Below are 26,281 nucleotides of genomic sequence, written 5' to 3'. Positions count from 1 at the left end.
TCTATGATCCAAGTAAGTCGCCCGAAAATTGATCCCGCTAACCGCCCAGTTCTCCTTGCCCTACGTGGCCTTCTCCATGTACTAGATTTAGGTCTAGGCTGGCTAATGAGTCGCAACTGGGCAAGCTTGTTTTAAGCGGAGATTGGTTCATTTGTGATGAAAGCTTGACTAAGGGTATCTTGCCTCCCTCGTTTGCGTACAAATGTCCATGAACATATATAAAGGATGTTGAGAATCATCTGGAGCAAGTAAAGTATTTATGCTATACTCAAATAAAAACGACATACTTGGGTATTCATCATTAATCTTGAAAAGAGCAACACAAGAAGGCAATGACGGCCTGGTTCCCGCCTGAACGCCGGGGATAATATACATGTACAACAGAATAAAAAGAATAACCCCGTTACAAAATGAACGAGACGGATATGGGCGGTGAAAATAGATGTAAATGTCACCCCGCCGTTACACTGGCAGCGGCACTCACCCCTTTTCCCTTCCCCCTTTTCCCCAACGTCTCCCTAACAATCCTCAGTATCTCCCCAACATCCTCAGTACTCAACCTCTCCTCGCGATCCTCAATAACGGTATCCAGCAACGCAAGCGCTCCGTAGTCAGCTTCCTCATCAATACCTCCATATACATCTCTTCCTGGTTGCCCACTCGCACCGCCGTCAACTTCCATCCCATCTACCATCTCCTCCGTAACAGCAGAGGCAGTCGTAACGCCATCCTCCCCTTCCCCGTCCCCCGTTTCGCCACTCACACCCAACCCTATGCCCAGATTCACAATCATGAGCACTTCCGCCTTCGTAAGTTGGAACGGCCGGAACCGACTGATTATTTCCCGCAGGGCATTGTCGAGCGCTGTCGGCTGTGTTTGAGATAGAAAGGTCGTAGTTATATTTTCACTGCCATTGCCATTGCCGTTGCGGTTGGTATTATTATTTTCGTTATTATCATTATCATCCTTATCATTATTGTTGGTGTTGTTGTCACCCGCCGGCTTCGGCGGGATAAAGCTCGGGTAATTGAGGAGATGGGGCGACAGACGGGTTACGTAGTCATGGAACTACGATCCATTTTCAATCAGCGAATTGGAGTTACTATACTAGTATATATGGATAGAGGCAGGGAAAGAGAGGGACAGGGGAGCCGTTAAAAAGAGTGGAACAGCATGGACACAAAGTATATATCCCATTTTTTATCCCATTTTTTTTTTCTTGAAAAATAAAACAAAGAAAAACCAACCTCTTTAACAACAGTATTATGATCCCTCAAATCTGGACTAGGGGTAAAATTTCTCGAATTGGGCGGTGGATTGGGAGGTCTGCGTGGTGGGTTCAGACTGAAATGTGCCAGCACTTCCACATTTGTTAAGATGGCGGATTGCGGTTCGAGGATCTGAAAGCAAGCTCGACTTTTGAGTTAAGTTTTGTTTCCAATGTAGTTCCTAATATAGGTATTTTCTGATTTTTAGGGTTTTTAGGATTTTTGTTATCTTTTCCTTTTTGGATCGAGCTCACCTTCATGGTTGTATGTAGACAGACAATGGATAGGTGCTGTTCCAGGCTGATTGATGGCGGGGACGAATATTTTTCCTTTTTGTCTGCGGCGGAGGCTGGCAGAAAGGAAGGAGAGCTTCAAGGCGGTGAGCGGCAGCCATAAAGTGTAGAAGGTGGAAGATTGATACTACAAGTATTATTGCTCACAAATGAGATCAGAAGACGGAGAAATGTCTTTATCCAGCTTTCCCACTTAAATGTTTTTCAAAAAGAATTTAAATTTCAGAAGCAAAATGGAAAACTACCCTATTTTTTCTCCCAAGCACCAACCTGCGCCGTAATTGACAAAAATAGGCAACAAAGTATCAAAAAAAGAAAGAAACAATATACTTAAAAAAGGACAGAAGACGAGATGAAAACCAAGAAGCATAAGTCTCGCCATTTGAAATGCAAAAGGCCTGGATAAGCAGACGTATCAGGTGGAAAATGAAATAGAAGATCCACAAGGAAGCATGATATCATACAGAAGAAAAGGGAAACAATGGAAAAGACAAAAATAGTGGAAACATATGATTTCCTTCATGCTTTGCTCTTCTTCTTCTTCGTTTTCTTCTCGTCGTCCTCCTCAGCCCGTTTTCGCTTCTTACCAGCCTCCTTTTCCGCTGCCTTAGCAGCCTTCTTCGCTTCCTTTTTCGCCTTTTTCAAGTCCTTCTTGCTAATATAGGATGGGTTCCCTTCGCTATCAAAAACGATCTCCCCTCGCTCGAGTTTGCGTTGATACCGGCTAACACTGAGTCCTGCCTTTGCAGCCATTTCCTCCACACTCGGACCACTGCCACTCTTCTGCTTCTTCGATTTCTTATCTTCCTTTTTAGATTTCTTCTCTAGGGATTTTCCCTTCGACTTCTTCGATTTCTCTTCCCCGTCCGACTCTTCTTCGGATGACGCATTAGCATCAGCCATCGATCCATTGGTTGCGGGCTTACCCGCCATCTCCACATCTTCATCAGACTCTTCCTCACTCTCACTTCCATCTTCAGATTCCTTAATTTCCTCAATCAATTTCTTTTTCTTATCCTTCTTCTCTTTCTTCTGCTTCTTTGGCGATGATTCAGCAAGGTCCTCGTCCCCAGCAAGCCCATCCGCATCGGGGTTATACTTTCTAGCTTCGTTGATCTCCCATTTCTTAGGCTGGGCTGTAGGAATACCGTTTGGTGCAATACCAACCCCTCTTGGCTTTATGGGTTTGCCTTCCATAGCCGCCAGTTTCTTCTCGAGATAGTACCGCGATTGCATACCGAGAGCAGCCTTCTCTTCCTCAGTGGGTTCATTTCCATCAGCATCGACAGGCCAATCAGTCAAGGCATCGACGCGAAGACCAATAGCTGCCTTTGCGGCCAAATAACGAGCCATTTTACCCTTGTTTTTGCCGGTGGCCTGTCCGATCAGGGACGCATGGTAAATTAGGCCATATTTGGGGGTGTCATGCTTGGTCTTCAAAGCACGGAAAAGAGCCTTTTCCGCTCCTAGAATTTGAATGGTACTGGCAGGACTCTTGGATAGGTTTACCAAGCTGCCGGCATGAGCGATCAATCGAGCCCCGACCAGTTCTCCCACCAGCGCTGTAAGATTGGGTGCGATGGCCGTCATTCGGGCAGCCAGATAGCTTGCAAGCTGTTGGCGGTACGTCGAGAAGCCAATGACCTCCTCCGCCAGGGCCTGAATATTGTCAAGATCTTCGTTGGAGATTTCCGTACCCATCGACCGATCCGCCGCGGCCTTTACAACAGCCTCAATTTCCTCTGGCAGGATCTCGGCAAGATCGGTTTCCCCAAAATTAGAGCGCATACCCACTTTTAGCACCACCTTGGAGTAGGCGATGTTGTCGTTCAGAATTTTGGCGAGCTCCGGGAAATGCCAGCCGTACCACTCCTTGACGCGCATGGCGTAAGTGTTGAGTTCCTTGTCGAGGTCATCAAGCAAGGCAATGGCCTGGACAATCATGGTGTCGATTTTGTCGGGGGAGAATTTGAGTTTGTGGCGGGCTAGAGAGTGGGACAAACCCAGGGACATAGTGGACATATCCCCTGGTAAGAGGCCTGGGATCAGAGTGGGGAGGTGCTCCCGGATTGCGCGGTAGAGATCCGTGGTTGTGGAGTCTGCAATTGGCTGTATGGCGAGGGGAAGTTTTGCAATGGCATTTCCTTCACGCATAAGTGTTAGCTTACATGGCCAGTTGTATATTCTGGGCATCTCACCAGTGAATTTGAGAGAGGAGACTCACCAAGTTTTGGGTCTGCAACAGCCAAGGAGACCTTCTTCTCATCTTTAATAGATTCAAGCAGATTTGCCAATCGAGGTGTAACTTTCCCTTCCACTAGAGACGCGGTCTCTTCCAAAGCTGTGGCCGCACTATCGAACTTTTGGAAATTCTTCAATTTCATACTGTACTCAATGCTGTCAGCTGCATCCGCACTTTCAGAGAACGTGGCACATAACATATTGTAGAATAGAATATGTTCCACGCAACAATCCTACAGCCAAACAACTTACAGATTCGACACACCCTCCGCGGTCTGAGTTTCCGCCACAATATCATGGCGCTTGAGCAGCTTCTTGTCCTTGGCCTTGAGCAGCGCATAGCCAGCGCTGGTTTCTGCGAGGATAAACAGCGTCATGGCAGCAGCAGGAGATTATATAATTCAGGGTAAGTGTCGTAGCTAGTCTTCACTTCCAAGGTTATTTATTCCCTTCTTGCAGTTTACAGACGACACAAAGAGGAGAATAAATTGACCGCACTCCAGGCCCAGCACCGGAAAGAGCAGCCCCGGAGAAACAATTATTTCCCAATAACTGGATTGGACTCGACGCGGTAGGGGAAGTCGCGAGTGGGTTGAATGGGTACTGGGGAAGGAAGGTGGAAGGGTCAAATTTTTGATTTAGTTCCCTTTTTTTTTTTTTTGTCCAAAGAGGAAATTTTGAAGTGTCGGGTAGCGAACGTTGACCTGTGGTTGGCTGGGATCTTGCTGCTTAGATAAGCTATCACGTGGAAATAAGCTTGGGTCCCTAGCCAAATAAGGCTAGATCGACTTTAAGGCTTAATTCAAGCCTCTTGGTAGCTTTTGACGACATCGACATCAATGGATGTTAGTAGTCGAGAGTCAAAAGATATCGGTGGATAGAGATATATGCGATTCAATAGCCCGTGATGGAGGGCTTATTTTTCAACGTGAATGGCGGGTATGTATCTTTGCACATAGCATCACTCTTTAGCTATATTGCTTTACTGAACTCCAGTTGCAAGGTATATCGAAGGACTCGTTCGTGGTTATCGAAACAGTCTGCTCACCTCCCAACACTACGGAAACCTGACGCAATGTGATACTATCGATGGTATGTTATTCCCGCTTGGTCCCACGTTCTACAAGATAAAGTATTTCACTAGTAATTAATCGTATGTTATATGAGTCCGGACTAACATCGGTTGTTTGACATATAGATGTCAAGATCCAACTCGGCCCGGCCTATGGTGACTTTCTAGCCGCTCTCCCCCCAAATCCCTCCACCTCCGCCCTCGCTGGAAAAACCACAGAGAAACTCGTGGCGGAATTCCGCTACATCCAGGCCCAAGCTACTGGCTCCATTGCAAGGTTCATGGAATACCTGACCTACGGCTACATGATCGATAACATCGCCTTACTCATCACGGGAACCCTACACGAACGTGATACACGAGAACTGCTCGAGCGATGCCACCCGCTCGGCTGGTTCGAAACCATGCCCGTCCTCTGTGTTGCCACAAACATCGAAGAACTCTACAACTCCGTCCTCGTCGAAACGCCGCTCGCGCCTTACTTCAAAGGCAGCATCAGCCACCAGGACCTGGACGAATTGAATATCGAAATTGTCCGCAACATGCTGTACAAGAACTATCTAGAGGACTTTTACAGATTTGTCAACTCCGAGCCGGGTCTAAAAGGGTCCCCGACTTCTGAGGTCATGTCGGAGGCTCTCGAGTTCGAAGCGGACCGTCGCGCCATTAATATCACTCTGAACTCCTTCGGGACGGAACTTTCCAAGGCGGAGAGGAAGAAACTCTACCCAGAATTCGGCAAACTATATCCTGAAGGCACACTAATGCTGTCACGGGCTGATGATGTCGAAGGGGTTGCACTAGCTGTCAGTGGGGTTGGAGATTACAAGGCCTTCTTTGACGCCGTGGGGCTTAGCCAGGGCGGAGCTGGAGGGGCCGGAGGGGCCGGTGGCATTGGCGGTGCGGGGTTGGGAAATATGGCTGGTGGAGGTAGCAGTGACGGGAGGAGTTTGGAGGATATGTTCTATCAGAAGGAGATGGAAATTTCGAAGCTTACTTTTACCCGGCAATTTACGCCGGCTATCATATATGCATGGGTTAAACTGAGGGAGCAGGTACGTTTTTTAAATTTCTATTTTATGTTTCTCCTCTTTTCGTTTTGATTTCTTTTCATTTCGTCCGATCTGTGAATAGCGGATTTTTCAATGTGGAATGCGTATTCTAACATTGTGCAATTTGGTCTTCCCGAATTTAGGAAATTCGAAATATCACCTGGATTGCAGAGTGCATTGCTCAAAATCAAAAGGAGCGGATAGGGAATTATATTAGCGTTTTTTGAGATATTGCCATTTTCGTTTCACCCGGGCTTTCATGTACTCTCTGGCTCCGTGTTCTTTTACTTTCTGATGGCGTTCACTTTGCTTTCTATTTTGGTCATTTTCCCTCCCTCCACCTTCCATTTCATTTCTTCTCTTGGGAATTAAATCTTTTTTTTAGGTCGGGCTCCTGTCTTTCGCTCCCAATCTTCCCCCGATCATTAACCTTTGTAGTTTTTATTTCATATTTTGTCAACACCATTGCATATATGAACACAGCCAAGTCCTGTCCTAATGTACATGTACTGTACAAGCAGAGAAACTGCAGAACATTGCCAAATTTTCGAACTTTCGATAGTCTCTGATAACATTGACCTACCCTACCGTTTTCCCGTTTTCTGTTTCATCATCTCTGAGAAGAAACCTGCAAGTCGCCCCATTTTAACCATCCTATCAATTCCGTTCCGTGTTTCAAAGTTTCTCCACCACACCTTGGCGACACATGTATATCCATGGAGCGACATGGATTCAACAACAGTCTTGAAATCATTCCTTGCCAACCTTTGAAGTATCTTGGTACTTACGCAGTAGACTTCGTACATAGGACCCTACATAGGACTCTGAGCCGAGGTCCTGTACCTCCGATTGCTGGGGTTGCGCTCACATAAGCACTAAACGAAGTCCCTGCCCTGTCCCGCTTTTGCTTGATTTTTTGCGAAGGTTTCTGCTAATGCCTTTGCTCAGGGTTCAAGCTGTCGATCTCTGTTGGGGTGTGGCTTGCAGCACAATGGTGTGTTCAGTACATTAATAATTTGTATGCTTCTTGAAGTTGGGAAGTTGCTGGACCATCCTATGAACAAAGGTAACGTCTTCAGAATCGCGCCTAATGCGCGAATCAGATGGGGGTGGAATACATTTATCATTTGTGGAATATCCGTCTACATGAATAGTAGTCTTCTCGCAGGACGGGACTCGAACATAAACGCAATACTATGTATGTCTTCCTAGATGCGCATAGTACGATGATGGTAGCTAGAATTTTCGGGTTTTCTGATGATGAGTGCCGCATTTGCTCTGATGCCATCAATAGGTATCGATTCAGGTCTCTTGGGTTCATAGCGATAAATGACACAATATTGAATATTACCTATGTATGCTGTTGTATGTACTTTTCCATGTCTTCCAAAAATCTACCAAGACATACATTTTTCGTTGCCTTTACAGTATCAAGCAACTTCTACAAGGCTATCTTTGAGTACTGAAGAGCATGAATTACTCGATCGAGCTCCAATCCAAAATATTTAACGAGGGTCGTGCACTATCAACGAGAATCTTTGACGGCTCTCCTACGTACGCAGCAGGGTGACAGGAAATAGGATGGCGAGGGTGAAGCAAGCTGACTGTCATATTCACACTCCCAAAATTCACCGTCAAGATTTATTTATTGGGGAATAGTGAATAGAATAGTGAATAAAACATCTATACATATAAAATAACCTTTAGCTACACTTTATTTTCAACGTTCTCTGCAGAGTGGATAATTTATAAAGAGAGGTCATACACAGAGTCTGTATCCATTCCTCCTTCCAACGAGTCATACATAACTCTTGGCCATGGCGCATTCTCATTGACCATCTTGTATGTCCTCTCAGTTATTCGGCGAAACGCTTGCCAAGAAGGACGAGTGATCCTGGTTCCTGGCAAGCCGCCAGATCGACGGGTGGCATTCATTGGCAGCATTGGCGGGTTTCTTAGACGGGCCCCGGGATTTACCCAAGACCAGGGGTAAGTATGGGACAAGGCACAGGCACAGAGGCCAAGTCCAGGGAATCCGCGGCCTGGAATCTCGGAACCACTGATTCATAGTTGAGTATTGGACAGACAGGTTGCTCAATATTGGGGAACAGCGAGAGAGCTATGAGCCGTAAGGGGTACCTCTTGCGGAGTTGGGAAATAATGAAGACTGTCGTTGTGGTTTAAAACAGCTGCTGATTTTGACCCGCGGTTGGGCATTCTCCTCATTGTCATCCGCATCCTACATATCAAATCAAGGGCCGGATGGACAGCGCAACCTGCGGTTTGGGACTGCCGCTAACTGCCCACCTAAAACACTAGGGGCTCAAGGCTCACTGTCCATGATCGGCACATTTCGAACAAGAACCCTCCCCTCCGAAGAAAACATCATGTCAGCAGCCGGGCTGTCGTCTCCGCTGAGTTCGCTCCGGGAATTCCGCCATAAACTCCTTCAATAAACCTTACTATCCACCAAACAGCAGCGTTGACAACATTTTCAATGCGCGCACACACTCGAAGTGAGGAATGAGAATAGTGACGGGAAGCCAATCCTTAGCACAAAGCAAATGGAATGACGGTGACAAGTTGACTTACTGACTGACACCACCATGAACCCAGGACATCAGAATTGCGATCGTCAGGAGCTACTCATGCGGCATCAACATCATCGGTGCAAAGCGACATAAACCAGTTTTGTTGGCCAGTACATGCCTGCCTCCTGAACTCTGATGCAATTAAGCTTGTATTCTTTTGTATACCCGGGACATGCGTACGCCCTGATATTCTTGTTATCATTGGCTTTCAGCACCAAAGCGACACAACTCGCACGTTGAAGGACTTTGTTTCCTTTTTCCTTCGCTTTTAAAAACGGAAGAATCAATCCATGGCATGAACTACAGGGTTGAAAATCAGTATAATTGGCCCAGGAGCAAAGATGCTCTCTGTACCTGCATTTCTCTTTCTGGCTTCTATGGTTTCCTTTTTCCTTTTTACTCCTATTTCTGCGCCTTTGCGAGGGATATAGTGATATACAGCTATTCTCCTGATGCGGAGGAGGTAGAAAAGCCTATTTGACTACTGATACCACTTTTTTCTGAGGGATATTATTGCCTCCTGATGGATTTACCAGTTGCCTCCTATTGCCATTAAGTTTCGGTGGAGAGGAATAGATAACACCCCAGCTAATCACATTTTGGAAACAGGATGCCTGCACAGTGCTCCTAGCTTCGCAACGGTTTATCTACTCCGCAGCGTAAAGTCGATCAAGGGTTGTTGATCACTATTTCCTTCGAAGCTTGGAAATTTCCTTTGTTTCGGGTGCTGTCGATGTCACTTTTGTTACACGGGAGAGTGTTCTGTATATAAGAGACGGCTAAGAAGCACCTGGACATACTTCACCGTCTTCTCTTCCTTCCTTCCCTCCGTCCCTTGTTCATCTGACATACAGTCTTTTTCGTGACGTATCCAACCTTCTTTATCTTTCTGAGAAAGAATACCACGCTCTTTTACTGCTCCCTAGTCGTTCATTCGGAACTCACGTATATACGCTTGTTGATTCTCACAGCCCTTTCGCAGACCACCCAATCACTTCTTCAACCATGAAGCTCTCTGTCGTCTCCGCCGCATTTGCCCTTGCTGGCTCCGCCATTGCCGCGCCAACTCCCCTTGTCCCAGGGCTCCCCCAACTTCCAGGCATCGGGTCGCTGCCCTCCGTCGATGGAATTCCTGATGCCCTCGTCGGCCAGCTTGTCCCTTCAGTCACCAGGAGTATCGGTGCCGCCGGTTTGGGATCACTTTTGGGTCCTCTCCAGGGCCTTCTGGGTGGAGCGTTGGGCGGACTTCCTATTCCACTGAAGGCCCGCCAGGATGCAGAGTCCGAGATCAACGGCTTGAGCCCTGAGCAATCTGCGCAAATGATCCAGTCCATCAATGAAATCGCATCAGCCCTCCAGGTTGATAAGGCCGTCAACGGCAAACTACCCGAGGTCCATGGTTTCTCGAAGGAGAAACAGGAGCAGCTTCTGGGAGCCTTCAAGGCCCTCGTTTCCCAGCTTGCCCCCTTGGCCAAGAACGGCCTGAAGGACATTGCCCCCAAACTTGATGCACTTAATATCCCAGTTCAGGGCCTTACCACCCGTGATCCTCTGCTTGAGAGCCTCCCAATCGTTGGCGGCCTCCTCAGTGGTGGCACTAGTAGCATCCTCAGCGTCGTCGCTGGCCCCCTCAGCATCCTCACCCAGGTTCTCGGTATGACCGGAGTCGCACCACTTCTTGGACCCGTCCTCTCCACCATCAGCGGACTTGGCCTTCCTCTTTAAAGGTGAACTTTGCATTTACACCATTCGTTCTCCCCAACGTCATGTAGAGGAGATTTTGTTTGACCAGTCCTCAATCCCTAGGTTTTATCCATTGCGCTAAATAACGTCACTTCCAGCAGGAGATTTCACCATTCTAGCAAAACCATGATCCCCGCGACACGCTTCGGCTGGCAATGGCTTCGACTAGGAGAAAGAAACCCCACAAGAGACTCTTCATTATCCCCCAACCATTTCCATCTTTAATTCTTTTCTTTTCATACCTGCTTCTTTTTCCCTCTCCCGGGAGGAGACTTAGATATCTATTTTTTGTGTGAATTAATTGTGGAACTGGTTTTGGCGGCTAATGAAACAAGGTTTTTTTTATTCCATTTATACTGATACTTGTATTTGTGCTATATATAACGCATCGTCGGGAATCCTCTCAAACTACCTTATCAAATGCATTCTTAACTTTTCCATAAACTGAATTTTTGCATGGCTCCGCGATGTGCTTGAGATTCTCAAGGTATGAAGTTGATTTTATTTTGACTAGTTTTATTGAACTCTTCTGTCCAGCCTATTTATTCTGTACTATACACATTCCCATACAGTTTATCTAAAAGTATTATGCGTTTAGTAATATTTTTTATTTTTGCAGCGCATTACTCTAGCTCCTTCCATGTTGCATGCGAGGATTCTAGAAGGGGGTGTGGCCAGAGGGTTTTCCCCCTTGCTATAGTTATAGCGGCATGCTTAAGAAAGCAACTCAAGGAACACTTTTTCGCTGTCTGACGATAGCTCTGGATCGCTTCAAATATCCATAGATAATCGCGGTATACGTAATATCAAGGTTATGCTTTGTTTCAATCCTCAGCTGTGGTGGCAATAATAATAACTAAGGGGCATTTTGAATAGCTAGTGCCATTCTCATCTACTTACGTCAATATTTCATCCTATCTCGAACTACCACTATTAGATACGTATGACTCGGTTATAATTTCACTCAGTGACGATTTCTTTACTTTGCCGCAAATAACCATTGTTTCAAAGTTGAGCTTCAATCAATCCTCAGTCACGAAGGTTCTGGTAACTTCCTGCTGCGGCCGTTGGAAAACTACGGTAAGTGGGTGATAGGAGATTTGAATGTAATGGCTAATGGTTAACTATATGCTGGTTTCCTGAATAACGAAAGTTGAGAAATCCTTTGTGATTCTCTCTCGTTTCTCAGGCAGGGAGGTGACAGCGCTGTGTAACATTCATATGGCGCAAGGGGCACAGTAACTAAATACTAGTCTCTTCCCGACATCCTTCATGCTCTCCTGCTTCGTTTCTTCTCAAATTGGGATCCCTCCGTGGCATTCGATGGAATCCTGGGTGTGCGGACAGAAAGGCATATATATCCCACAGGTTCAGAGACCGTTTGGAGAACCGTCAAGGAATCCCCACACATAGTTGTTCTCTCTTCCTCCACGTCATGAATCTAGTATTCTTTCTGTTTATCGTCAAAGATAACTTGATAGCATTGATAGCGAGCGTGCTTTTTAAGCAACTCGAGGCACAGTTATCGGCTCTCTTGGACCATCAATTTTGTTGTTGAAGTTCGTCCGTTTGGGGACACCACAATCGAAACCTTCGCTTTGAAATATCAGTTCGTGTATACTTGGAAAGCTCTGTGTTTGTACAGCACATTTAAATTACATTTTTTTCTACTTTACTTTTCTACTTCATTTTCATACAGCGTGCTTCACGTTAATGTAGGAATCATGTTTACATTTTTTTAAAATTCTTTTTTTTTTAAACGTTTAACACCAATTCAAACTCCCATATTCGTTCGCACTTCAACAAGTAGTGGGGCGGCATTTTTATATCAAGTCTATTAATTGTGTCAAGGCCGGAGCATCCTGAAAGATCCGCAGCTTGTTTATGTTCCTAAACATTGAGAAAGTTTACCAGAGGAAAATAGTTCAGCCCTAAAAACAATCATAATATATCTTCAGATATGTCGAACATAGTAGGCGAAAAACTCCATAACACCAGCGCCAGCGCCAAGGCTGTGTCGAACCCCATATCCCCCATTGATTACAAGAAAGTACAGAAGATATCATAAAGTACAAATATAAACGATAATACCCCATCAGATTTAGGGGGAAAAGGGGGGAATTGGAAAAAGGAATAATATAACAAATCATTAAACGCCTCCCATCTCCACTTCCACCCCAACAATCTCGTCATCCACCTCTTCCTTCCGACGTAAGAATGAAGCTTCTTCAAAATCAACAGCCTGTGTCATAGAAACAACCCCAGGGTCGTTATTCTCTTGCCCGCAATGACGCACTTTGTGCGGTTGCGGCTGCTGTTGCTGTTGATGATTTTGATATCTGCCAACCTTATGCGCCAGTCTCGGAAGCAGGATTGGTCGTGACGGTGAATTTGCAGGCGTGCTGACGACGGGAATCGTGGACTTCCACATCTGGTGGAACCCGCGCGGGAAGATATTGGAATATTCATCGTCGTCGCCTTCGCTGTCTGAGTCTGCACAGTCGGGTTCCAATGGTCGTTTGTTTGTGTTAAGTGTCGCTGGCGGAATTGTGGATCCGATGGTGGATGAATCTGTAGATTTTTGGCTGCTTGAGGGGAGGGCGGACTGGTTCCATTCCTCATCCAGTGCGTGGTTGTGGTGTATTGTCTGATGTGTATCTGAAGGATGCTGTGGGAATGTCTGTACTGCAAGATTGCCCGTTTTCAGCACACCGCAAAAGGGTGCTAGTTCTGCGTATGACGTAGACATCGTTCGCGTTGGGGATATAGTTGAAGATGAGCCTGTATGAGATATATGGAAAGCCGATTTTGTGGCTGTTGTTTTATAACCTTCTGGTACTGATTTGCGAACGCGCATGCCGACGGTCAGGAGGGAGGACTGAACTTTGTGAGGAAGCACGGGAGCTGGGGAGTGTGTTGGTGCTGCATAATTGAAATGCGAGGAGCCATTGGAGGGAGATTCCGTATTGCCGGATGAGAAGTATTTGGTTATGGGGACTTGGAATCGCCGTCTTTTAGAGGAGGAGCACAACGAGGTGGTGGATTGTGGTTCCATGATGCTTGGAAATTTAAGATTGCCGGATTAGAGCCAAGGAGATACTTTGATAGGATCTTTACGAGCTGTGTTGAGAGTTATTGAGTCGCCATGAGACAGACAGTAGGAGGGCTGTCGTGGGTAAACGATTGCTGAAAGACTCCAGCAAGCAAGAAAGTGGCTGGAAACTTGGACAAGGTTGGGAGGAGCCAATCAACGTGTTGGGATTAACGCGTCACGAAATATCCACGAACAGCGCGAAGATGCAATTTATCCTCTTTAGGACTAGTGGTAGCAATGGAATGGATAGTTAGGTGTGAGAACAAGCATGAGACATCATACTTTTACCCGAATATTGTCTCGTTAGGGTCTATTGAGAAGAGCAATCAAAACATGTATGTCGAGGTGTCAAATAGGTACTTTCAATTACTCTATTCTAAAAGTTGTCCCAAAACCGTCGCGCCACTACTTTATATCACCCATCCTTCCTAGAATATCCCCCTTTTTACTTCATTTTCTTTCGAAAATCCCGAGCCATTCCTTTATGAATAATTCCCCCTCTTCCCTCCCTTCTTCTGCCTGTCAATGTGCGCCTTCAGCACATTCCTCGTTTCCACCAGACTCCTCTTTCCCTTTCTCTTGGCCTTGCCCAACGTCATCAGGAAGTTCTTCTTCCTCGCCTTCTCCTTGTTAGTCGTGCTCTTGCCCTGCGCCTCTTTCCTCTCCTTCTTCTTTGCAGTCTTGCTCTTGTGTTCCGCGCGATCGGTCTTCAGCTCATTCATCCGCGCGATTTTCTCTGCTCGTGTGGCTTTACCAGCGGAGAGTGCCGCAAGTCCTTCGATTTCGGTAGCTGTGAGTGGATCATCCATGTGTCTAGCGGCGATGGCGGCGGCTTGCTTTTGACGCTGGGTTTTGTTTTGTGGAAGAAGAGATGAAACGTTTTGTTGGGCGCGTAGCTCGGCAAGTTTAGCAAGATCTGCGGGCGTCAGGATACGCGTTGTTGCAAGGGTAGAAGGTTTCTTTTCTTTCTCCCTTTGTGGCTCTTCAGTTGTGGCCCGTGATTCTCCATTCGACTCGCTAAGCTTTGCTTTTTTGGCTGCCGGGCCTTCGTTTTCGGAGTCGCTGACTTCGATATTGATCTCCTCATCACTATGAACATCAATCCAACCGCCGGAGTCATCGCTTTCATCTCCCTCAGCTACATCCCAAGCAGCCCAATCTTCGTCCTCACTTTCTTCATCTCCATCCTCGCCATCAGAGGGCAGACCCTGCTCGCGCCTTCTCTTGCGTCGCTCCTCTTCCTTCCATTGCTCTAGTAACTCAATTCCTTCAATCTCGCCAGTATCTTCCTCTCCAAAACGAATATCCTTCCGCTCCCCAGTACTTAGCTTGATTGTTGCATTCTTTCCTCGATCCCTTTTCTTCAGTAGCTCTGCACCGACTTCCCGGTAGAGGCTCAACAACCCCTTTGCAGCCATCATAACACCTTTATCCTTACTTTTCCGATACATGACCAAATCCTGGAGCAAGGTGTCGTTCATGGCAAGTGGCTGCCTGACGCATATTTCTCTAATAGCGTTCAAACCAGCGGATGCAACCTCAGCAGCGGCGGCTTCGGACACGAACTCGTTTGCAATTTTCTGAACCAGCGGCTCGAGAACATCGGGCGGGACGAGTGGATGCGTTGATTGAGCCAGTGATGCCAGAAATGAAGTGACGGATGGCTGCTTTGGTGTTAGGTACTTGAGAAAGTATGAGTATAACTGAATCATTGTAAGCTTATGTAGGCCCACAAGCCGGGAGACAAGCTGTAAGACGAGCAATTTCTGCTCTAGGTTAAGCTTGGACTTCGTATTTTGCAAGTGTTTCGAGAACAACGTCTCCGCGAAGCCCTGGGGGTCATGCAGAAGATGAAAAGCAGAAAAATTCAGCGGGTGCGGTTGGTTTTTCTTCTTCTCCTTCTTCTTGACTGACGCGATAGCCTTCTCTACCTGGCGCGCTTTCTTCTTGCTCTTCTTATTAATCGCAAACTGATGGCGTATTTGGGATATATCATGCGTCTCATCATCGCTGCTCTCGTCCTCCAGCTCCTCTCTCTCCTTGTCACCGCCAAGAAAAAACCGCACGCCGCCGACAGCCACTTTCTCATTATCCGCTAATGCAGCTTCTTTCATGATCTCGACTGATTTTGCATCGCTCCATATTTGCCGCTTCCATAGTTCCCTCGTGATTTTTATGGCCCAAAGAGCTTTCACGGACGTTCTATCGGAGGTTACGAGGTTGAAGAGGACGGTTTGGATGGTTCTGTTGAGTTTGTGATTTATAGTTTTCGAATTCGACGTGCGCAGGTCGGAGAGGATTTTCTGGAATAGGAAGGCTCGGAGGGTCTTGCTCGGGGTAGAGACTAGGACCGGGAAGAGGGTGTGTAGGAGTCTGTGCAGCGATTTTCGAAGAAACAGAAAAATAATAATTAGCCCGTTCATACTAACAAATTGACGAAGAAAAGAAAAAAGCAACAACATACGTAGCAGAGTCAATGATCTCCTTCTTCCTCAACAACACCAGACTACCCACAATTTTCTCTCTCAATTCCGGCTCCAGCACCGCATGGTGCAGTGACAAAATCTCAATCAATTCATTAGCGAAATTCTTGGTGATATCCTTGTAGCAGTCGGCCACATGCGCGATGAATTCGATAAGATCGCGCAGAGAAATTATTCCCGTATCTGTCACTGACGATGGCGAGGCCATGAATATGTCCCGGTGGCTTTCATATTGGTAATGCTGATTGCGGAAATCTTCGATGTAGGACCTGCGGTTGGGCAGTGGAGGTGATAATTGTTAATTGGAATGAATGGAATAGAGATTGCAGGGGCGCCCCTCGCTACCATGTAGCTGCCACAGAAAGAAGAGAGAGAGAGAGAGGATCGAACTTGAATACGTACTTCGGGTCTCGTCGGATTTTATGTTGGAGATTTGTCCTGTGCTTAGGTATGTGACGTTATTGTTTGCTCTTTCACCTGATGTATTTGCGGAGGGGTTATTTACAGGTCAGCATCCACCTTTTCCAAAGCTCCTAATTTGCGTTTTCCCATGGCTGGTAAATTTGCTCTGGCATGGGTGATTAGAGACGTTGGGTGGTGTTGATTTTCTGTGGACGATTTTTTTTTTTTTTTTTTTTTTTGGCTTTGGAGCTGGTGCAAGTCAATTCCGCGCCGAGCCAATGGGAACTGCACGCCAGAATGAATCCATTAAGACAGCTGATTATACACTCCGTTTTTAAAGGAAATTAAACTTGATATATCTGAAGGTTATAAATTACTATTATTGTTATTGTTATTTCGGAGACTATGCTACTACCCGAGAATCTTCAGAATTTATCAAAACTTAAAACCTGTGCTGCATCAACATGTATAAATTATTCTAAATATACCCCACTATCAAAATTCTGGGAACAATTTGTGAAGACAGCATTATTTTCTAAACCCTAACCTCCTATTGCCTCGATCTTTTTTTTTTATTATTATTTTTATTTTTAATTGAATATCTGGTGAACTGTCGACTCCGTAAACAATCTCGATCTGTTTCAGCACCTGACTGATGAATAAGGTTTAATCTAGGTCTGTATTTATTTTTTTTCCCTTTCAGACTTTATTCGCAGGTCCCTCATTTCTTTCAGTTCCCCATCCTTTGACAAGTTAGCTTCCTTTGGTGTTGATTTGTTGTTCATTATCATTTTGCCTGTCAGAATCCTCGTCAAGGATCACAGCCAGATCCTACCGGTTAGGAGCGAAAAAGCAGGTCAATTTGGAAACCGACAAAGTATCTTGTCCTTTTCAAATGACAAAAGAAAGAAAATTCTTCATAATTCATTCAACTACGTAGAAGGAAAAGGAAGGCAAAAAAAAAAAAAAGGATATTGTCCCGTAAGTGGATTATTGCTGTCCTTTAACACACCCAGTCCAGATATAAATTTGGGTTCTTTTGATTCTTTTGTTTTGTGTTAAAAAAATCGCAGATGAACGTGAGAAATGGAATCCACCGAACACCGCAGATTATGGCAATAAATGCACACGCACACATACATAACAGGAGAAATGACCAAACCCCCGCACACCGCACACCCCACACAACAACACCCACCACTAATTGCAATCGATTACCGATTGCTTTTGGCCACACGTTCTAGCTCGTCCTTCTTCTTAATAGCGTATGAGTTTGAGCTTCCCTTGGCAGCGTTGATCAACTCTTCAGCAAGGCATTCAGCGATGCTCTTGACATTGCGGAAAGCGGCCTCACGAGCACCAATCGTCAGGAGGGCGATGGCTTGGTTGACGCGGCGGAGAGGGGAGACATCGACGGCCTGGCGGCGGACGGTACCGGCGGAGCCAATTCTGGTGCTGTCTTCTCGGGGCCCGCAGTTGACGATGGCGTCAACGGCGACTTGGATGGGGTTTTGGTCGGTCATGATGTGGATCTGTGGAGTAAAAGAGTGTTTTGCCCAAGTTAGAACTCAGAATTTCCTTAGATCAATTTGTTGTCGTTTCTTGTTCCAATTCCTCAAAAATTCAAAAGGTGGGATGGGGGACCATCTTGCACGTACGATTTCGAAACTGTGGGCAACGATGCGGACGGCCATGAGCTTCTTTCCGTTGTTACGGCCATTCATCATCAGGGAGTTGGTGAGACGTTCAATGATGGGGCATTGGGCTTTTCGGAATCGCTTCACAGCATATCGACCGGCTGAATGAGAGATGTAGACAGGTTGGCGGATTTGGATGTAATCGCTATAACGAGTTTCCAAAAGTCAGCGCATCCGTACCACCAAATAAAATGACAAAGCCAATTTGCACAATCAGTAGGCCTGTGTTTCTATAATTCCGTCTTATTTTCATATATCTCGATCGTTGGCCATGCACAGCTCATCCCCAACCAATCCCGCACATGTAATGCCCGCAAAACTAATCGCGGTCCAAGAACGAAAATAAAGAATCACAAGAGAACAAAAGTTGACACATGTGCATATTCGAAAATACACATACGTCAAAGACATATCCCGGACCTCGATATCCTCATAGCTCCATTTGTTGAAGAGCTTGATACTGCCGATTTCAGCGGCAACCTCCTTGGGCAGGACTTGGTACCCCGTGGGGCTTTCGACCTCAACTTCCCCGTTGTCGGACATGTTTTCGTTGTGTGTGTGTATTTGGCGCGCTGTTTAGCAACCTGGACGGGGGGGAGAGACGAAAGGGTGGGTGGTGGAATTGCCGTCGTTGTCGTCGTCGTCGTTCTCTCGTCCTTTTTTCTCCAAGGTCAGTTTGGTGAGGAATTTGAGGTGTGGGCTAAGCGAGGGTTAGTCAGCCATTTGCGGGCGATTTAGGGCAGAGATCAAGCACATGTAATTTCTTGGCAAATTTTGGTGCTAATATCACGTGAGTGTCGGTCTCGAACGATTTTAAAAGTGGAAGCTGGAGAAGCCGACCTTGGAAATCCGCCAGAGCAAATATGTATGCATCGCCAGCTTCCAAACCAACTGGGCACTTGCCGCAGAACCAGATTCGCTGTAAAGTGGTTTGAGGCACAGGGATGGAAGCCCTTATGATATGAGATCCGTGCAGCTGAACCAAACTGGGTAGCACATATGACTCCCTGATAGCACTTCCAAGATCAGACCAACAGTATCAGATTCACTGTTGCTCACGGGAAACTTGGGATCTTCAAGGGTGGGGCGAGTCATCCCCGTCTGTTCCAAAGTCGCGGATTCGAGCCTCTGTCAAGGGCCCAGGGAGATGAAGGAGTCACCAATCATTGCCGCCAGAAAACTCCCTTACTAGCTCCCTGAGTAGGGTAGGATTGGGTGAAATGAGCACAGGGGTATCATTACAGAAGAGAAAACTCTGTCCCTTATTTATGGAGGTGGGATTCCTTCGTCACTGGGTATTGTTTCCATCTTTCTCTACGAAGTACTCTTGCAGATCTTATAACGGAAACAAAATGCAAGGCAGAGCTTTGCTGTTAGCAGGGATCTTGACCGTCACTGTCAACACTGTGATTGGATGTCCGTTGCGTAACATTCCGCAGTTCTATTCTTTTCTTTTTCTTTAAACCCCGGTTGAGTTCCCAATTCCTCCAACAGACGGCTAACTGAACCGTCTTCTCACAAACAGCACAGCTAGATGAAAAACCTCGAGCATGTGATGATTTCTCGATCAGCATAGCGACTCAAGAAGATATCGACTTCTACTCCACTTGCACGAGGATAGAAGATGGTATTCCGTTTAGCATCAATCATACTTTCACGGGGCCGTTTCAAGTGCCAAACGTTAAGTATATATCTGGAAAATTCAATGCTGGGTATTTGGGTCCGAAATTTAATTTTTCCGACCGAGTGGATGATGCGGTCACGTCCATCTCCATGCCAGATTTGGAGGAGGTTGGCGATTGGGTTCTGATCGCATATTTGAACGAACTGACGAACGTATCATTCCCGTAAGCATTGCAATTCTCCACTTCAGGGGTATATCCGTCAACCCAGTCCCTTAAAAAATAGCAAACAGAACCTCTCATTCACATCAATCTTCAGTCGTACTTCAACGGGGCCGGAGTTGATTTGCTTTGGTAGTGTCACTGATCTGAAATCTACAAGTACAAACTGACACCCAGCGATTGAAGAAAACTCCGTACCATCGGCAATGATTTGGCGATGGCAGCCAACCCGGAACTTAAAAAGGTCACGTTCCCGGCACTGGAAAATGTCTCTGCGGGAATATTAATCGACGGGGATTTTGACGAGTACGTGTTTTCTTTTCTGTTCTCATATCCATATCCATATACTCTACTCGCAATCGACAAGGAAATCATTGGTTAAGGCGTTTTATTATTTGGCATTGCAGAATCCATCTCCCAGCGTTAAAGCATGTGGCCTATATGACAATAAAGTCCACTGGTGATCTCGACTGTCGAGCTCTGGGCAAAAATCTCTCCTCGCTGGTTTTCCACCCAAACCCAAGCACTGATGAGGGTAAAGGATTCACCTGCTGGACTTTCGATGAGAATAATAGATACAATTCTTCAGACCCTAATCCAACTTCTCCAAACCCTAATCCTACTACTCCAAACCCGTAAGTTTCTCTCTCTCTCTTCCCCTCTCACCCCCCCTTTTAACCCTTACCTTTCCATTGCAGCTCACACTTGAATGCAACATACTGACAACGAGAAAAGAGAAAAGAAGTCTGAGGGAGTCTTAGTTCGCGCTGGGCTTCTGGGTTCTTTGTTTAGTTTGATGGTCATGGCGATTTTCTAAGGTGCTTCTGGCGTAGGGTTGATAAATACTTGTATTATTCCTTGACATGGTTGACCCTGAAGGAGCCGACCGTGTGATAAGTAACCTGGAGGACTGATTGCCACTTTAGACTTCCCTTGGTTTCTTCTCGGGTTGTGTCACCCTTATTGGGGAAGAAGGCGGGGAATTTCGCGATCCTCCAGCCAGAAAATCTATCGATAGATCCCTACAAGGTGTTCGTTATTCCCTAGCAGAAAATTTTTCAGTAGTGACTTGAGTGGCGGATAGTATAGAGCAAGTCGAGTACATGTCAAGTTTTTAACTGTTGGTTACTAGTTCGAGGTGGCCGAGCTGAGACTTTGGAGAGTAACTCGTTAGTAGCCATAAAATACCGCCCTAAAATACCGTCCAGCACACGCCCCACCAACGTCGAACCGGTGCCTATTTGCAGCGAACAGCGGGATTCACGGTCAGTCGACCAGCCACTCCTTTCTTGTCTGTCTCTTCGTCAGTATCCCCCTGCGGTCGACGGCAACATACTGCATAAAGTCCGTCATCCTTTGATCATTTCCTCCGCAAAACGTTTGTGCGCGGACCGTTTCGTGTTTCAGCCTCCGTTCCTGGCACCATACCACTGGAGCCAACCCGATCGTCCCTCTCGCTGTGTGCGCGACTGCTGGCCGTGCTTCGTTTCTCATTGACCTGGCAAACCGCGGGCGCCGATGTCCTGAGATTCCGTGCTCCAGCCGTCAGCCTGTTGGGAGGTCTACTTACCCGCACTCTGCCCAACTGCCCACATCTGCGATCATGGCTGAGGAGAACCCGGAGTTGCTGAGCGCTCTGCGGCGTTTAGACCAGGAGCTGGAGGTGAGTTGTTGACTTGACGATCCATAAGGCTTATGTTCCCATGATAGTTGCTGATATTCTATTCCTTGTAGGATGGTGAGATCACTCAAAAAGGGTAAGCACCCTCTCCGCTTTTTCTGCCGCTCCCTTTGATTATCGTATTTTCGCTCCTGGGCACCGTTGGGTGGACTGCCCTGCATCCTGTCAGACGCCGGTCGCTGTATGTTCCTTAGCTTTTAATACAAAAAGGGGGAGTAAACAAGGGGAGAGGAAAGCTTCTCAAAGCTTTTTTATATTTTAGCCTATAGTTGACGTTCTATGAAGATACGATAAGCGTCGCACCCTTATCCTATCCCACTACCTGACCTCGAACGACGGAAATCTTGTAGATAGAGGCTTGAGAATTACGAGCCCAACAGTTGCAGGCCATCGGGTCTCTCAACTTGGTCTATATTCCCCTCCGTCATCCTCTCAAGGCAGTCGTCCTGCCAGTTCAACTCTCTCAGATGAACGTCCACATTCCGATGCACTGCCTGCCAATTTTACTGGCAGAGAGCAGGAACGCGTAGCCGGGAACGGTATGGCCGGAAGAGATTCCACAGGGAGTGCTCCTCATTCCGTTCAAAGTGGGAATCAATTGGCGCAAATCCAGGAACAAGAATTGGGGTTTTCAGTTCGTTCTGAGCGGCAACCATCGACTGCATCCTTTGATTCCCTTTTCCTCCCTAAAGGCTCAGGTCAACCAGGGAATAACCACGACGACTCCCGATCGGGTACCCTCAGAAGCCATAATTATGCATTTAACCCGGCTGATCAACCCGACTACGGCGAACCCCAGGCCGGCTCGTATGGCCCACCGGGTAGTAGTGGTGGACCTACGCGACAGTCTACCATGCTTGACTCACAGCAGGCATTTTTCTCAGATTTCGCCGGCCAGCAAAGTGAGGATCACAGAGATAACTACGGAGGTGGCTTCCACCGGTACTCGAGCCAGACCGAACCGTTTTCGCCAACCGCTAACATGGCTCCGCCGTTCATGAATACGGCTGAACTGCAGCATGGAAAGATCCTCGATCACCTGTTGCCCCTTGAGCCCCGGGATGTGGCCTGTGAAGTGCACGATCCTCACAACCCTAACATTTCGATGTCACAGTTCGATAATTTACCCAGTGTCCTGCGGCATCGTGCACGGACTCATCCCAAGCAACCCGCTTACTGGGTGCTAGATCAGCGCGGAAAGGAAATCGCGTCGATAACGTGGGAAAAATTGGGGAGCCGGGCGGAGAAAGTTGCGCAAGTTATACGTGATAAAAGCAGTTTGTATCGGGGGGATCGTGTGGCGCTCGTATACCGGGACACTGAGGTGATTGAGTTTGCAGTCGCGATTCTGGGTTGTTTTATCGCGGGGGTCGTGGCTGTCCCTATCAACAATCTTGAAGATTACCCTAGCCTCAACGTTATCCTTACGTCTACTCAAGCGCATCTCGCTCTGACAACTGAGAACAACCTTAAAAACTTCCAGAGAGATATCACAACCCAGAAGCTTACTTGGCCCAGAGGAGTTGAATGGTGGAAAACTAACGAGTTTGGAAGTTATCACCCAAAGAAGAAAGACGAAAGTCCTGCTCTTGTTGTCCCGGATCTAGCTTATATCGAGTTCTCAAGGGCTCCCACTGGTGACTTGCGTGGTGTTGTGATGAGCCACCGAACAATAATGCATCAGATGACTTGTCTTAGCGCGATTGTAGCATCTGCATCTCCTGATGGTACACGACTCGCGAAACCGCACGGTGAAACTCTAATAAGTTATCTCGATCCTAGGCAGAGCATAGGTATGATTCTGGGGATTCTGCTTACGATATATGGTGGGCATACCACTGTCTGGCTAGAGGCTCGGGCTGTCGAGACGCCTGGTCTCTACGCCAGTTTAATCACCAAATACAGAGCTACACTTATGTCAGCCGATTACCCAGGCTTGAAGCGTGCTGTCTACAACTACCAACAAGATCCAATGTCGACAAGAAATTTCAAGAAGGGTAGCGAACCGAATTTTTCCAGCTTGAAACTCTGTCTAATCGACGCTCTCACCGTCGACCCTGAATTTCATGAGATTTTGGCCGATCGATGGCTACGCCCTCTTCGCAATCCGCGCGCTAGAGAGTTGGTCGCTCCCATGCTATGCCTACCAGAACATGGTGGCATGGTTATCAGCGTTCGTGACTGGCTTGGTGGAGAGGAGCGATTGGGGTGCCCCCTTACGCACGAGATGGACCCTGCAGGACAGGCCGACTCAGATGAAACAAAGAAAGAGGAGAAGACGGAAACGTCTAAACCCGGTTTCGGAAGCAGCTTGATTGGTGGAACCGCCGTTCCGACGCAGAAACAGTCTAAGAGTAATAGGGCCGATTTGAACGAGGTTCTACTTGACAAAGAGGCGCTTAAAAACAATGAGGTTGTCGTGTTGGCGATGGGGGAAGAGGCGAGGAAGCAAGCTGAAAGTATGCCCAACACTGTTCGAGTTGGTTCATTTGGATATCCTCTCCCCGATGCTACTTTGGCTATCGTCGATCCAGAAACTGGACTACTTTGCACGCCTAACATTATCGGTGAAATTTGGGTGGACTCACCTTCACTATCGGGTGGTTTTTGGGCATTACCGAAACATACTGAGGCTATATTCCATGCTCGACCATATCGATTCCAGGACGGTAGCCCTACTCCCATCATTGTGGAGCCCGAATTTCTTCGCACCGGCCTTCTGGGATGTATCATTGAAGGCAAAATATTCGTTCTCGGCTTATACGAAGACCGATTGCGCCAGAAAGTCGAGTGGGTTGAGCATGGAAGAGAGGCCACCGAGCACCGCTATTTCTTCGTTCAGCACCTGATTATTAGCATTATGAAAAACGTACCTAAAATCCATGACTGCTCGGCGTTTGATGTGTTTGTAAACGATGAACATTTACCAGTCATCCTGCTGGAGTCTTACTCTGCTTCGACCGCACCGACAACCTCTGGAGGACCACCGAGGCAATTGGATATAGCCCTTTTGGATTCTCTTGCTGAACGATGCGCTGAAGTTCTGTACCAGGAGCATCATCTTCGTGTATTTTGCATCATGATCACAGCCCCCAATACGCTGCCACGAGTCACAAAAAATGGACGACAAGAAATTGGAAATATGTTATGTCGCAAGGAATTCGACAGCGGTTCATTGCCATGTGTCCACGTGAAATTCGGAGTCGAGAGGTCTGTTTTGAACCTTCCCATTGGGGTGGATCCTGTTGGTGGGATATGGTCGCCCACATCATCATCGGCTCGACAAGGTGCGCTTGCGATGCAAGACAAGCAATATTCGGGTGTTGACTATCGAGATGTCGTAATGGATGACCGGACTTCCACCCCATTGAACCATTTTACTACCATCTTTGACCTGCTGCAATGGCGGGTCACGCGACAAGCGGAGGAACTTTCTTACTGCTCTATTGACGGGCGTGGAAAAGAGGGAAAGGGCATTACATGGAAAAAATTCGATACAAAGGTTGCAGGAGTTGCCATGTACCTGAGGAATAAGGCTAAGCTCAAGGCTGGTGACCATGTCATTCTCATGTATACACATTCCGAGGACTTTGTTTACGCTGTCTATGCGTGTTTCTGTCTTGGAGTGATTGCTCTTCCGATGGCGCCTATTGACCAAAACCGCCTCTCGGAAGATGCTCCAGCATTCCTTCATCTGGTTGCCGACTTTCGCGTCCGGGCGATTCTTGTGAACAGCGATGTAAATGATTTGCTAAAGCAGAAGCCAATTGCTCAACATATAAAACAATCTGCCAACGTCCTTCGCATCAATATCCCTTCCACATATAATACAGCGAGACCTCCAAAACAATCACATGGCTGTCGCCATCTTGGCTTGACTGTTCAAAAGGAGTGGCTCGCTCGCCAACCTGCGTTGGTCTGGACATATTGGACTCCGGATCAAAGGAGGATGTCCGTCCATATTGGACATGATACAATTATGGGAATGTGCAAGGTACAGAAAGAAACTTGTCAAATGACAAGTTCCCGGCCAGTACTAGGCAGTGTTCGTAGCACGATAGGTCTCGGATTCTTACACACCTGTTTGATGGGGGTTTACGTCGGTGAGTTTTTATTTTATTTATTTTTTTCAACTTGGCAATAGTATACAAAGGGTTAGACTGATGATGTATTGTGTAGGAGCGCCGACTTATCTTTTCTCTCCTGTTGATTATGCCACTAATCCAATCTCACTTTTCCTCGCCTTAGCAAGGTACAAGATCAAAGATACCTATGCTACGAGTCAAATGTTGGATTACGCTATGGGCAGCATGGCCGCTAAGGGGTTCCAGTTGCATGAATTGAAGAATTTGATGATTGCGTCTGATGGCAGACCCAGGGCGGATATCTGTACGCTTTTCCTTGTCTTACAGTGAGAATATATGAAACTAACCGACGCACCACAGACCAGAAGATTCGATTGCATTTTGCTTCTGTAGCGCTTGACCGTACTGCAATCAACACGATCTATTCGCATGTTCTTAACCCCATGATTGTGTCCCGCTCTTACATGTGCATAGAGCCTATCGAGCTGTGGTTGGATACCAAGTATCTTCGCCAAGGTCTCATCTATCCTGTGGATCCGGACTCTGAGCCGAACTCTTTACTGGTCCAAGATTCGGGCATGGTGCCCGTGAGTACGCAGATCGCCATTGTCAATCCCGAAACTTGTTGCCTTGCCCACGTGGGTGAATACGGTGAAATATGGGTCCAGTCTGAAGCTTGTGCGAAATCATTTTATGGGACGAAGCAAGAGTTTGATCTGGAGAGGTTGTGAATT

At 46.9% G+C, this 26,281-nt stretch overlaps 10 protein-coding genes across 10 annotated transcripts; 5 read left to right on the top strand and 5 right to left on the bottom strand.

The window, feature by feature from the left end:
• Positions 1-168: 168 nt before the first annotated feature.
• HCBG_01513 (uncharacterized protein) lies at positions 169-1,663 on the bottom strand (the record flags this gene model as incomplete). The annotated part of the gene is made up of 5 exons (XM_045428563.1): positions 169-239; positions 288-351; positions 485-1,069; positions 1,249-1,417; positions 1,548-1,663. The coding sequence occupies 5 exons, from the start codon at positions 1,661-1,663 to the stop codon at positions 169-171; spliced, it is 1,005 nt and encodes a 334-aa protein (XP_045290349.1).
• Positions 1,664-1,761: 98 nt separating this feature from the next.
• HCBG_01512 (nucleolar protein NOP58) lies at positions 1,762-4,180 on the bottom strand (the record flags this gene model as incomplete). Its single annotated transcript, XM_045428562.1, has 3 exons — positions 1,762-3,706; positions 3,787-3,947; positions 4,056-4,180. 3 exons carry the CDS (start codon positions 4,178-4,180, stop codon positions 2,082-2,084), a joined length of 1,911 nt encoding a protein of 636 aa, XP_045290348.1.
• A 555-nt stretch (positions 4,181-4,735) lies between these two features.
• HCBG_01511 (vacuolar ATP synthase subunit D) lies at positions 4,736-6,154 on the top strand (the record flags this gene model as incomplete). The annotated part of the gene is made up of 4 exons (XM_045428561.1): positions 4,736-4,742; positions 4,818-4,895; positions 5,002-5,930; positions 6,071-6,154. The coding sequence occupies 4 exons, from the start codon at positions 4,736-4,738 to the stop codon at positions 6,152-6,154; spliced, it is 1,098 nt and encodes a 365-aa protein (XP_045290347.1).
• Positions 6,155-6,983: 829 nt separating this feature from the next.
• Positions 6,984-8,654, top strand: HCBG_01510 (uncharacterized protein; the record flags this gene model as incomplete). Its single annotated transcript, XM_045428560.1, has 5 exons — positions 6,984-7,125; positions 7,222-7,242; positions 7,697-7,916; positions 8,247-8,345; positions 8,552-8,654. 5 exons carry the CDS (start codon positions 6,984-6,986, stop codon positions 8,652-8,654), a joined length of 585 nt encoding a protein of 194 aa, XP_045290346.1.
• Positions 8,655-9,523: 869 nt separating this feature from the next.
• On the top strand, positions 9,524-10,243 carry HCBG_01509 (uncharacterized protein; the record flags this gene model as incomplete). Its single annotated transcript, XM_045428559.1, has 1 exon — positions 9,524-10,243. One exon carries the CDS (start codon positions 9,524-9,526, stop codon positions 10,241-10,243), a length of 720 nt encoding a protein of 239 aa, XP_045290345.1.
• Positions 10,244-12,410: 2,167 nt separating this feature from the next.
• Positions 12,411-13,316, bottom strand: HCBG_01508 (uncharacterized protein; the record flags this gene model as incomplete). The annotated part of the gene is made up of 1 exon (XM_045428558.1): positions 12,411-13,316. The coding sequence occupies one exon, from the start codon at positions 13,314-13,316 to the stop codon at positions 12,411-12,413; it is 906 nt and encodes a 301-aa protein (XP_045290344.1).
• A 359-nt stretch (positions 13,317-13,675) lies between these two features.
• HCBG_01507 (SDA1 domain-containing protein) lies at positions 13,676-16,390 on the bottom strand (the record flags this gene model as incomplete). Its single annotated transcript, XM_045428557.1, has 4 exons — positions 13,676-15,728; positions 15,820-16,107; positions 16,241-16,276; positions 16,344-16,390. The coding sequence occupies 4 exons, from the start codon at positions 16,388-16,390 to the stop codon at positions 13,838-13,840; spliced, it is 2,262 nt and encodes a 753-aa protein (XP_045290343.1).
• A 573-nt stretch (positions 16,391-16,963) lies between these two features.
• Positions 16,964-18,579, bottom strand: HCBG_01506 (40S ribosomal protein S5A; the record flags this gene model as incomplete). Its single annotated transcript, XM_045428556.1, has 3 exons — positions 16,964-17,772; positions 17,899-18,082; positions 18,338-18,579. The coding sequence occupies 3 exons, from the start codon at positions 18,478-18,480 to the stop codon at positions 17,455-17,457; spliced, it is 645 nt and encodes a 214-aa protein (XP_045290342.1).
• A 710-nt stretch (positions 18,580-19,289) lies between these two features.
• Positions 19,290-20,163, top strand: HCBG_01505 (uncharacterized protein; the record flags this gene model as incomplete). Its single annotated transcript, XM_045428555.1, has 3 exons — positions 19,290-19,353; positions 19,463-19,784; positions 19,968-20,163. The coding sequence occupies 3 exons, from the start codon at positions 19,290-19,292 to the stop codon at positions 20,161-20,163; spliced, it is 582 nt and encodes a 193-aa protein (XP_045290341.1).
• Positions 20,164-21,384: 1,221 nt separating this feature from the next.
• Positions 21,385-26,278, top strand: HCBG_01504 (meiotically up-regulated gene 62 protein; the record flags this gene model as incomplete). The annotated part of the gene is made up of 5 exons (XM_045428554.1): positions 21,385-21,444; positions 21,516-21,538; positions 21,748-25,565; positions 25,642-25,851; positions 25,908-26,278. 5 exons carry the CDS (start codon positions 21,385-21,387, stop codon positions 26,276-26,278), a joined length of 4,482 nt encoding a protein of 1,493 aa, XP_045290340.1.
• Positions 26,279-26,281: the final 3 nt, after the last annotated feature.

The sequence above is a fragment of the Histoplasma capsulatum genome, assembly GCF_000150115.1.
Source record: "Histoplasma capsulatum G186AR genomic scaffold supercont2.2, whole genome shotgun sequence".
In the NCBI taxonomy this organism is placed as follows: domain Eukaryota; kingdom Fungi; phylum Ascomycota; class Eurotiomycetes; order Onygenales; family Ajellomycetaceae; genus Histoplasma; species Histoplasma capsulatum.
This window is presented reverse-complemented; position numbering and strand designations above follow the sequence as displayed.